Source organism: Arvicanthis niloticus, chromosome 5 (assembly GCF_011762505.2).
Source record: "Arvicanthis niloticus isolate mArvNil1 chromosome 5, mArvNil1.pat.X, whole genome shotgun sequence".
NCBI lineage: Eukaryota > Metazoa > Chordata > Mammalia > Rodentia > Muridae > Arvicanthis > Arvicanthis niloticus.
Window position 1 is genome coordinate 55133147 of NC_047662.1, and position 12607 is coordinate 55145753.

The 12607-nt window shown below is 40.7% G+C and overlaps 1 protein-coding gene across 16 annotated transcripts in view; it reads right to left on the reverse strand.

Moving 5' to 3' along the window:
• The window catches only part of Fggy (FGGY carbohydrate kinase domain containing), a 363434-nt gene that overhangs the window by 96589 nt on the left and 254238 nt on the right, over positions 1-12607 (reverse strand). For all 16 annotated transcript variants that reach the window (XR_013110578.1, XM_034503690.2, XM_034503689.2 and 13 more), the window contains one exon: positions 9587-9734. Coding sequence is in view for 15 of the 16 variants with exons in the window: in XM_034503690.2 (XP_034359581.1) it covers positions 9587-9734 (148 nt within the window). In the remaining variant the exon portion in view is untranslated. The remainder of the gene's footprint in view (positions 1-9586; positions 9735-12607) is intronic.

Below are 12607 nucleotides of genomic sequence, written 5' to 3' on the forward strand. Positions count from 1 at the left end.
TGTGTGTGTGTGTGTGTGTGTGTGTGTGCACGCACACATTTGTACTGGCTTCAAAAACTGGAACAGGCCAAATGAGCTATATGGTTCAGCTGAAGGCTGACTGATTCCATTGATAAGAGGAAGCTGAAAGGAAGCATTATCGTAGAGAGTGTGCTTATAAATATGCATGTGTCTATTTTGAATGTCGAGGTGATACAGTCAAATGTAAGGCCCATGGGGGATTTGTGACGGCATGCACATTTTACTTCTTTGGCTCTCCTGTAAGAGGGGCTTCCTACCACAAACCTGTTTAATGAAAAAAATATTATGAATACTGTATGCAATTACCTTCAGGCTACATATATAAAGTATTCATAAAACCTAGATGAAGTTCAACTTTGAACTTGGGTACTATCTTCAAAATATCACATTAGATACAGTCAAATAGTCTAAAATTCAAAATTTCAAAGTCTGTTTCAGATAAGGACTAGCAATTTAGTAATAATAGCAATTTAGTTATATGTTCCTTCCAAGTTGTTAAAGGAATAAAAATTATTCTCAATGTTAGTTACAGAGGTTCTGTAGGAAATGTTTGTCTAAGACAAGGCAAAGATTTTCTAGGTCCCTGAATCTTGATGAGGGGTAACCACACTCAGGGGAATTAACTAGATGCCTTTAAGAACACAATGGGGGTTCCAAACATTGTGTTTCCTCAGTCAGTAAGAAAGGTAGCTGGTGAGGGAGATCAAAGAAAATTCTGTAGAGGACTTCTGGGCGAAGACAGGGACTAGAAAGTGCAGACAAGCAGAAGCCTGGGCGGATCAGTAACTGTGGAAGTCCAGATAGGCAGACACTTTACTCTGCTTAAAACCCACCAAGACTTAGAGAAAGAAGACAAATGTACCACCATGGCATGGGAGAAAGAATTAGAAAGATTTCTGTCTTCTGATTGTAGAAACTGTAAAGAAACTGGCAGAAACAATCTGTCACTAGCCAGCTGACCTTAAATGGCAGTGATTATGCTGTTTTGTCACATGGGCACAGAAAAGCAGAAGAGAAAGGCAGAGGAGCCCACAAAGAGACGAAAAAGAGGAAGGCAGAGGGCAGAGGGCAGAGGGCAGGAGACAGAAATGCAAAGGAGGAAAGCTTAAAATATGAGCCGGTCTTACTGGCTTTGGGGAGATAGGCAGAAGGTAATAAGCCTAAAAATGCAGGAAGGCATCTAGAAGCTGGGCAGGAATCCTGGCTGCCCACAAGGAAACCAGGATATTAGTCCTACCTCTGTTGGAATTTGGATGGGATGGAAAGTATATTTTTCCCAGAACCTTCCAATAGGAGTCTCTGCTTTTGGCCATGTGAACACCAGAGCAGGGAAACCGTGGGGGAGGGGGCAGCTTGGACATCTGAGGTACGGAACTGTGAGATGATAAGTATACACTAAAAGTCATGGTGCAGTGAACACACACATTAGGAAATGATGGTCTGGCACTCTCCCAGTGACCTACCACTGCCTAACTGATGTGACACACTGGCACTTCACACCTTTGGAGGCTCAGCAGAAGCCATTTTGATGTGTATGAGCATCAATTCCCAAAGTGGTTCTGTACAAGTTTTCTATCCCTGTCTCCAGTCTCACGTCAACCTGGATCCCATTTTTGGTTCTCAGGCCTTAGTTCTTCGCAACGTTTTTCTCCTGGACCACTGCAGACGATTCTACATGATAGCCCCTCAGGGCTTCTGTCAGGCACACTGCCTGGAGAGGTTGACTCTTAGTCTACCTCTGGCTTTATTTGGTATTAAGTATATATAGGAAAAAGAATGCGATGTGTTTATAAAAAGAGAAAAAAAAAAGGTGATATGTTTTGGTGGATATGTGGTGAAGTGTGGGGAAGGGGGTGCCTCTGTGGGCCCGTGCTGAGGCATCCCTTCCTCCTGAGGGACCAGCCACAGGAAGGTATATCATAGAATAAAGTTTATTCAGGGAATGGGGAGGGGAGTTAAGAGGGTAGTAGGAGCAGAGAAAGGGAGAGAGAGAGAGAGAGAGAGAGAGAGAGAGAGAGAGAGAGAGAGAGAGAGGAAAGAGAAGGAAAAGAGAAGAGAGGAGAAGGGGAAGGGAAGGGAGTGAAGGGGGGAAGAAAGGAGAGGAGAGGCGAGGTGAGGCGAGGCGAGGGAGGAGAGGCTGGACATGAACACATGGAGAAAGAGGGGGGAAGGGGTGAGGGGACAGAGAGGGAACAGGAAGGCAAGAGCAAGAGCTAAAGAGAGAGAGGAGGGGGCAAGCAGTTCCTTTTATAGTGAGTCAGTCACATAGTGAGTTGTGTGATATAACTGGGGTAGAGTTTAGACAATATGCTAACAGGAAGAATTATATGCAGTGTTTCTCAACATGTGGGTTGTGACCCCTTTGGGGTGTCAGATGATCCTTTAATAGGGGTCATCAAAGACCATCAAAAACTACAGCTATTTACATTATAATTTGTAACGGTAGCAAAATTACAGTTATGAAGTAGCAACAAAATAATTTTATGGTTGGGGGTCATTACAACAAGAGGAACTCTGTTAAAGGGTCACAGCATTAGGAAGGTTGAGAACCACGGGGTAAACTGATTCTGTGATATAATTTTGAAAAACATCATTAAAATAGAAAGAAACAGTACACAAATTGAAAACAGAATGCAAAGAGTAAGAAATTACTCAAAGCCTTAATATTTCAGTTTTATATTGCTGACATTTTATTAACATTAAAGAATATTTCTGGAGACTGGAGAGATGGCTCAGCAGTTAAGACCACTGTCTATTCTTGACCTGGATTCAATTCCCAGCACCCACATGGCTGCTTGCAACTGTCTGTAACTCCAGTTCCAGAGAATTCACACCCTCATGTAGTCATACATACAGATAAAATACCAATGCATATAAAGTTAACAAATTGTGTGTGTGTGTGTGTGTACGTGATACAAATTTGAACTGAATGGGTCCTAATCTGAATTCCATTTTCTCCAGTGGATAAACTGCTTACATTGCTTGATCCTCAATTCCTCTATTTGTTTAAATTATCAATATTATCTCAAAGAGATGTTGTAAAGACAGGTAAGGCTAAAAGTATAGCACTAACTATGGGGCCTGGAACATCAGGCCCCTAAGAAATGAGCCCTATTGAAAATCACTATAAATTAATCACTTCAGTTAGTAATAGATTATCTGAAAGCCAGTTAAGTAATAGTGAGGATTTGTCACAGGATTTGATTTTCTTTGTAAATAAAAATAATATAAATATCTAAGTAAAACTGTTAAAAAACACTAAAAATTAGCATGTTACAGTATGTTTAAGGCTTTTCCTTAACATGGGTTACTTACAACATGCTTTGATTGGCTCAGAAGCTTCCATTCATCTATTTCTTTATCCCAATAATGAGACACTGGCTTTTCCTGAGTTCTTGCAAATTCTCAGTTGAGTCCCTGACAACACACACACATCTACGTCTTTACTGTGGGATCTCTGGTTGAGCTCTAGGTGTCTCACAAGCATCCAAGGTCTAGCTAAGCCCTTGTAAGACTTCTTTCCTGACTCTGAACAGCTCTTGGACCAGCACTCAACTTCCCACAGTCTGAGCATGGAATGGTTGATGGCACCATGCGGTTCATTAGAGAACTAGAATGTAATTTCCTGCTCAGAGTTGTGTAATAGTCCAATCTGAAACAGGAAATACAGCACAACCAATGTGACCACTGTATGTCTGCTATGCATTTATGCCTGCTATGTCTCTGAGTCCATTTTCTTCTCTGCATGAGTATTTCAGGAAAATAATTTAAGCAAATGCCTTAAATTACCACCATCTAAACAGAGGTGATATCAACGTAAGACTAAATCTTAGTCAAATACAGGGAGGAAAAATCTTTCAGAATAACTATTGCACTAGCCATTGTGCAGGGTCTAGATTAGCATTTTCTGTTGTTGATGAGAAAACTGCAGGCCAGAGACCTAAGGGTAGAGAATATCCATGTCTCGAAGTGCATAGCGTTGCATATCTTGTGACACACTGAAGCATTAGCAAATTCTCCAGTTGGTCTTCTGGCTGTTCACCTGTTAGTTCCAGTCAGTTTTGGACTAATTTGAAGATACACAGCTGGCTGTTGAAGATTCAATAGTCACATATGGAATCCTCATAGGGGCCATTAAGCAGATACTATAGATTCAGAGTCACCGATTGCAAACCCACAGTGTGCCTGCTGTTAGGCAAGCAATTTCTCATTTGACAATGACCTTGGAAAGATGCCTGGGCCACTCCAGCTTTACTTTGAATCGACTGACCTCATACAATCATATCAGTTTCACATGCTAATGTACTTTCAATTTAAGATGCAAATACCAGTGTGATTTCAAAATATACATTTTGTATATCTTCAAAGCAATGAAGAACACTCAAACTTCCACTCAGAATAAAAACAACTGCACAAAGAAATAGCAAAACCAACCCTCTCCCCAAAACATGAAACCATTCTTTATGATGTTTAGCTACATTTCTCCTGGTATGCATGTGTCTACCCCATCTCTTTACCTTTAAAGCAAGCACTGTTTTTCTTTTCTTCTTCCTCCCTTCTCCCCTCCTCCCTCTTTTCTTTGGAGCCGGCTGTGGATTCAATAAAAACTGAGGAAGTCCTTGTATTCCTGATCCTCCTGACTCCACCTTCCTTGCTCTGGGTTTATAGGTACAGATGGTTACAAGCAATCAGAAACTATAGAATCACTAATGTTCTCACACAGATTATGATTAACCAAGTTTCTGTTTCTTTTAGATAAGGAGAAAGACACCTCTAACTTTTCTCCATTTTACTTACCAAGTACAAAAGAGAAAAGAGTAAGTATCTACTTAGTCCAGATAAACTTCCACCTCACCCCCCAGCCTCCAGCACCTCCTTTTCAACTGTACATGTCATCAAAGGGAAGAGGAAACAGCTGGCCCCATGGCAGAGAGATAAGTGTTGCCAGAAGGCAAAGAAAATTATGTTTCTGAGCACAGTGTGATGTCTGGGTCCTGTCCTGCTCTTATGAATGTGGGCACTGAAGTAGAAGAGAATATACAACCAGGAATGGCAAGTATTTCTGTAACCTGAGCAGCAAGGCTGAGAAGGAAGGCTCAACTATCATAAAGGAAAGGCAAGCTCAGACCTTAACTCTAACTTCCGTTAGAGCGGAAGTGGGGGGTGGCTGACAGGCTGGTGACAAGGACTAGGCTGAGGATGGTCTAACCTAATGCACCAATGTGGGCTCCCTTTTTGTAGTTCTCAGTGAGTTTGCAAAGTCTAGCACTATGCATATGTCATCTTATGGGGGGGGGGGCATGAATCAAAACCAAACAAGCAACAGGATTGACACTTCCATTAAAATTTTAGTCCTTCTTGACTCTCTGACCTTGAGAAGCTCATTGTTCCTCCTCACTTACCAAAGAAAGACCGAAATAACTGTTTGACCTTAGGATTCCCTTGGTGCAAATGACTGACCTACAAATAAATAGACCACTCACAGTGTGTTTTTCTAATTCAGTAAGTTTAAAACACACACATGTACACACATGCACACACACACACACCACACACACACACAAAGTCTGTGGCAGTTCTGCTTTTCTTTCAGCTTTCATTGCTTTTGATGTGTGTTTTAGTTTCATTAGTGCAGTTTAAGCTGTCTTTCGGTCATGGTCATTTCCCCTTTCTTTCATTAGCTGTCCATTCATCCTAATTTATTCTTAAATATAAATATATGCAATATTTTTGATGAATATGTATAAATTTCCCAGAATGAACTCTCAGCCTCATTAACTGTGTATGTGGATTGCCTCTTCCTATTTACATATAACATCCCAGTTTAGCAGAGTACACACACACACACACAATTATATTTGAGAATAATATATATATATATATATATATATATATATATGAATAAGCACCACACACACATACACACACACACACACACACACTTAGCACGGGTATGGAGGTCAGAGACAAAGTTAAGGACTCAGTTTTCTCCTTCCATTGTGTGAATCCAGGGGGTTGAATTCAGGTCGTCAGACTTGACTTCACGCAGCTTTACTCAGGAAGCCATCTCACCAGCCCCTCACCTCATCTTTCCTCTAAGTGTTGGCTCTATTTCATGAATATGCAAAAGCAAAAAAACACAAAAGAAATGAAAACAAAATAATATTGTGTACACCGAGATAGTAGCTAATGTTGATGAGGCCTTTGCTGCATGCTTGAAGTGTCATTTCTTTGAGCATGCAGCAAAACCCTCATCAACATTAGCTACTGTCTTCAAAGTGCATTAGCTGCATTCTTCAAAGTGCTTCTAGTATGCCATATTTTTTCCTGTGGGACTCCTGTAAGTATGACTTTTCCAGAATGTGCCCTCGGCCTCATTAACTACGTATGTGGATTTTCCTCTTCCTATTTTCACCCAAACCAAGGTTATTGGAGTACAAAGACTTTTCTTTGCATATGTTTGTAGGGCTGAGACAGATCATACTGTCTGGCACACAGGTGAGACTAACCCTTCCTAAAAATCCACAAAACTACCACAGCTCTTCAAAGGAAGAAAAGAGATACTAACAGGTAGATTCCTTGCCCCCCATCTGGCCTGTTCATCCTGCCTCGCTCAGCATCAGCAATGTTCAAAGCCTAGGGATCCTGTCTGGTTACTTTTACACCTGTTACTGATTACAACAAACATATTGCTAAAGACACTAAAATCACAGAACATTTTAATTTATTTGGACATTAGTTGTAGTATTAAATATTTATCATCTATATATTCAGAACCAGAAACCACACAATAATTTGCTACTAGTAAATTGTTCATCTGCAATTTTTTTCCTAAAGTGATAAAAGGCCTCTTTATTATCTCCTTGTACCCATAAATTACCATTGAGTACATACTCAGTACTTAATATATGCCCAGAGAAAAAATTCTGGAGCCCAAAGAACAAACTCCCTGTGGTTCTGATTCTAACAGTGTTGTCTTGACAATACCAGTTGCTATTCGCATGTTACCAAGTGCTTCTCCTCACCCTTTAAAGCTGCTCTACAAATACAGGAATCATTGCACTTTTGTATTGATAGCAGTGCTTGATTCTCATAAATTAATTAAATCTGTGTGAGAGTGTGCATGGTATATGTGCACCAGTGTTTGCAGGTGCATGCAAATGCCAAAGAAAGACATCAATCTCAAGTGTCCTGCTCTTGAGATTTGTGTTTTATTTCATTGCAATGAGTGTGGACAATAAATGTATTGGGAATGAATGCCTTAGACTTAAGACTAGCAAAAGGATAAAGCATGCAGCAGTAATGTGAACTCTATCTAGTATATGAGTTAGAAAAAACTGCACATTCAGGAAGAAGGATTGAACAGAATTACAGAATGATTTCAGAAGGCAGGCAAGTTCTAATACTATTCAAAACTGAACTGAAGGGAGAGCATGTTGAGCTGTTAGTCAGAATTGCCTTTCTTCCATCTTGTCTGGGTCCCCTTTTATCCCTGTACTGTTGTTATGCAACCTCATATAATAACATCTGATATATGTCAAGCCCAACCAAGGACAGTAATAGAGGGAAAGTGCTGTTAAGACACATCAAACAACAAGAGGTATGTTTAGAGGACAGTCAAACTCCTGTACAAAGCAAGCCCACCCAACAGGATTGATGAACATAACCAGGCCTGTGTTTCCTAGAAGGCCCCTGTGCTGTTCATATGCTTACTCATCTAAGGCAATGGTACTCCATCGCCTCCTGGAAATACTCTGCATCTGGCCAAGCAGATTATAATGTCCTAATGCTGGAAATTCTTAGGTCTTTGGATGCCAGGCTTGATTTTAAGAAACAGATGAAATAAATATTCAGGAACAATGGTATCGTTCAGTCTGCCAAGTGTTGAGGCTGGGTCTGACAAATGGTAGGACAGGTCACCAGTCTGTGACCATGATCATTTTACCACACTGCCTGGCTCTGTTTTGGGGCCATCTCAGGAACTGATAAAACCACACCTTGAGTATCTTTAACTGTATTTGTCTTCAGCCATTTGTCTCTGTTGTTAAGACAGTCATATTTTTTTCACTTGTATAAGTTGTATTGCTTCCTACCCAATAGTTTGCGTGTGTTGATTATCAGAAAGCAAAAAGTATAGCCCTGTTTACTTTTGATAGCTCTTCAGAGGCTCAGCTCACTGTTTATTTCATAGACATGCTTCATAGGTTCCAGACAAACACACTCTTGAACTGTTCAGTTTCTTTGTTTTTCCATGATTTTGTTTTATGAAGAGAAGTTGATTATGTGATCAACTATGTAATAAAAATGAGGTTTTGAACTTTGTGGAGGCATCATAAAACTACTTAAAACAATCTTAATGCACCTAACCACAAATTTTACATTCCTGAAGCCAGTAGGCCTGATCACGGTTAACTTCTGAATGTTAGTGGCATTTGCTCACAGCCTACATTCTCACTTCCCATTTTGACTTTCCTTATACTCTCCTTCCTGGACTTGGCATTTATGGCTTCTTATCTGGTCCCTTAGAATTGAAAAGTCTCTTCCTCTCTAGATTTAACTTGCTTCATTCATCTTCAAGCCTGGCTCTCAATGTTCTCAATACCCAGCCTTCTCACAGCTATGGATCCTACCTGGCTTGGAAGTGCTAGAACCTCATTCAGGTGTGAGCTTGCCCGTCAGGTTCCTCCTGGACTCTCCATGAGTGCTCACGATCTCTATACTGAAAGTAGCCTTAAAGGTTCTCAAGAGCACAGAGTATACATGGAAGGATCCATGGCTCCAGATACATATGTAGCAGAGGATGGCCTTATCTGACATCAATGGGAAGGAAGCAGGGGCTTGATGCCCCATAATAGGGGGGTGCTAGAGGTGGGAGTGGGAGTGGGTGAATGGGTGAAGGAACACCCTCACAGAGGCAAAAGGGAAGGGGGAGGAGGAATGGGTTAGGGAAGTTTGTGGAGGGGTTAACCGAGAAGGGGGATCTCATTTGAAATGTAAATGAATAACATGATTAATAAAAAAATTTAAAAAATAAAAAAATAAAAAAGAGCTGACTCGATCCCTCAATATTAGTTATTAATTATATTTGTAGCTGAAGTTAAATCTGAAATTCTGAAATTTTGCCATGGGCTCAGAACTGCTATGGCTCACAGGTGAGCCAATATTTAGCTTCAGAACTTGAGCCATGGGTGGTAATATTTACCACTGAGGTAGCGGGTGGCCTGGAGACAGATGGAAAACATGACTACAAATCAATGTAAATGTAAAAATGACATAGGCGTGACTTTCAGCCACACCAGGGCAGAAAGACGCAACAGTCATTGAGGACAGAAAATATTATTTTGAAGGCACTCTGAGTTGGCTTGGAAACAACAACAATGGCTAACAGATTTTTCTGGAGAGCAGCAGTAACCTGACCATAGCAAGGCAACTGAGACAAGCCAGATCTTCTTGGCCACCTTTTCTTAGCTGTTCCCTCTTCTCCTGTCTCCTCACTTTGTGTCTTCCAAACTTTGCAACTCCTTGGCTGGCCTTCACTTTTGTGCATGGACTGGCTTTTACTTACCATGCCCTTCAGAGTCAGATCGGCTAAGGGAGACCGGTTGCCATGGAAATCTGGCCAAACATGTAAATCAACAGTGAGGAAACCCACAGGCTGAGCCTTCTTAATCAGATCCAGGTGACTGTTCAAATATGCATATATACTCTGGCATCTGGAAGAGAAGTGGATTTTTGATTTTAAAAGGGGATAAGGTTGAAAAGCAAATTATTCTGTAGAAGGAAACCATTTGCACTTCCATATCAGACCCAGGAAAGCAAACAGGGTTCTCAAAAGCTTCAGCAAAGTAGCTACTCTTGTATGGAACTAGCCCCTGCACTCTCACAGCACACGCTCATGCCAGGGCAGCATGCCCCATGTAATGGCTTGAGTCAGGAGAACTGGTCAGACACTGGCTTCACTCCTGGTAGTGTGTGAGCATGAGACAGTTATTTGAAGCTCTGGAACTGTCCTCTTCTCATCTGTAGAGACATCCCACAATCCTTGTCCAACTTACCTCATAGGGTTATTATGAAGATCAAAGACCATGTATGCAAACATACAGCATTCTGTAAACTGTAGTACAATATGGCACATATGCAAAGGATTTATTTAAATCTGTCTTCCCAACTGTATAAAATGATGAAATGACAAATACAGATAAATATATGCTCCTGGATGCAGTGAATGAGCATCATGCACACAGTAAGAACTAAGAATTAGACACGAGATTTGGAACCATGATTTTGAAATGCTATTGTGTAGGTTTTCCCATTTTATGTTTTAGTTGATTGAGGTGTAAAATGGTGGAATTGTGATGACCTCTTAGTCATTGACATTATTCAGGTCAAAAGACAATGAGCTTGGGAGTGAAGACAGTGCTAGTTTCAGATACTGTTATCTATCTTGGCTATGGTTAGCCTCTCTGAACTATTTCCCTGTTCATAATGTCATATAGCACTACTTTCTTCACTGGGTTAGGTCTTACTGCATGACACAAAGACTACAGTTCAGCAGCTGGTGAATCCTGGGAAAATGTGCCTTCCAAAGTTCTGAACCAAGACCAGAAAACATCATAGAGATAAAGCATGGGAAATGCCCACAGGTGATCAGCATCTAGAATACTTCTGCCAATATTTGTGATTTGCATTTTTTAAATGCTTTAGGAGAAGAAGTGACTTCTAGTTATATTTTACAATGCCAGGAGTGTCCCCATGGTTACCATGATATTTCTGTAGGGATCAAACCCAGAGTTTGAGAATGCCATCCAAATGCTTAACCACTGAACTCTAAACCCAGGTCCAGTGAAATTCTTTTAGTAAGTAAAAAATTTATATGGAATTCCAGTGCAAAATGTGGAGAAAAACGAAACAACTTGATGTTTGCACACATGAGTGTACAAACTGATGGGTGTCTGTTTGTAACATTAGCAAAAGCAAGGGAGCACTACCTAGTGAGCGTTTTGCTGCAACCCTTATGGGCATCTGCAGTCTATGCCTTTAGTTCTAGCATGGGGAACACAATACTAATGTGGAAAAGCTCAATCATGATTTGGGTAGCTCCTGCCACTCCTGGAGCATGCACCAAGCTTTTACTGTGGTCCAGGGAGGATGCATCACTAAGATCCTTTACAGAAGCAATAATATAGGGAATCATATGGATTCCCCCGTCCCCCACAATATAGAATATTCTATTTTAGTTATTTCAGTTCAGTTTTAGGAAAGGACTTTCTGAGGTATCCACAGAAGGGAAGGATAGAACATATACATATGATCACATCCTGGCATTCTGTCTCCCAGCTCTCCGTGGTCTGGCCCAACAGGAACCATATTTATAACAGAAACCTCAAGAAAAACCTTTCTCATCAGAAGCCAAGAGTCTGCACTATTTCTAATCACTCTCCCCTTAGGAAGGGCATCAGTGCTCCCAGAGTATAATTTTTTCTTTAAAGAAGTGAATGCCCATAAATCTTCTCATTTGCCTTTAAAGGAATCTTAGAGTGGGAGTTTGGCTTCAGACATCTGGGTCAATAGAATCTATACGCCTAATTACTATTGATTCGTCATTGTCCCATTTACTGAGGGTCTTTGCAAACAGTGAGATTCATTTAGCCTCCATATATATGGCCACTCATACACAAATGAGATCCCTGGGGGATGGGGCATATGCTTACCCCTCTGACTCCTAACCTCCTTGCAGCTGTGTGTTTATTCTTTGAATTCAGTCCTTCCCCTACATGCCTTTTCAATTATATCTTACCATGTGTGCTATCTGAGTATATCATTCAAAATGAAGTGCACTTGGAAGACATTAAAATAACTAATGCACATCATCATTCACGTAATTTTAACCTTGCATGATGCTGTTTTTGGTTTTGACTTTGTTTCATTTTGTATGTTTTATCAATTCTTTCTCAAAAGACAGTCTGCTCTCTTCCAAGCATAGTAACCATGATCCCAATTGGATTGTTCTCCCTCCAAGCATGACTGCCAGGCTCATATATCCTGTCTCAGAGGGAGTCCCATTGGGGATGACACAGAAGATATAGTCTCAACAGTCAGAAAGCAAATTCATTGGTGATCAAGAACACAAAAACTCGCTGAGTCCAGGCTACTCTTTTCCAATGGGAATCAGTAGTCTATCTTATGCAAGGTTAGGAAGACTCCATGCAGAACCTGTGCCTATGGAATGACAGGTAATTAACAAGTAGTTCATTTCCTATGCCATTACAAGATTTTATTTCAGGTAGCATTACTTATAATCTTAAATGCAGATAGTATCCCCAATCACTGCTCTCTCTCACCCCAAATCAATTCATTCTTCAGGCTCACAGGCCTCCCTTCCTCATGTGCTTTCTGCATTCCAGTGCCAGTACACTATCACTTCGACTTTTCTAACCTCTCTCCAGATCAATCTCTTCTGCTAGTCTTTGAAATATACAAAGTTCTTCCAGAGACATGCCTTTGGTACCTTCTTACTTTGTTTATAATGACCATATTCAGAAGCCAATAATAATAATACATGTTGTGGCAATAACAACAACAGCAG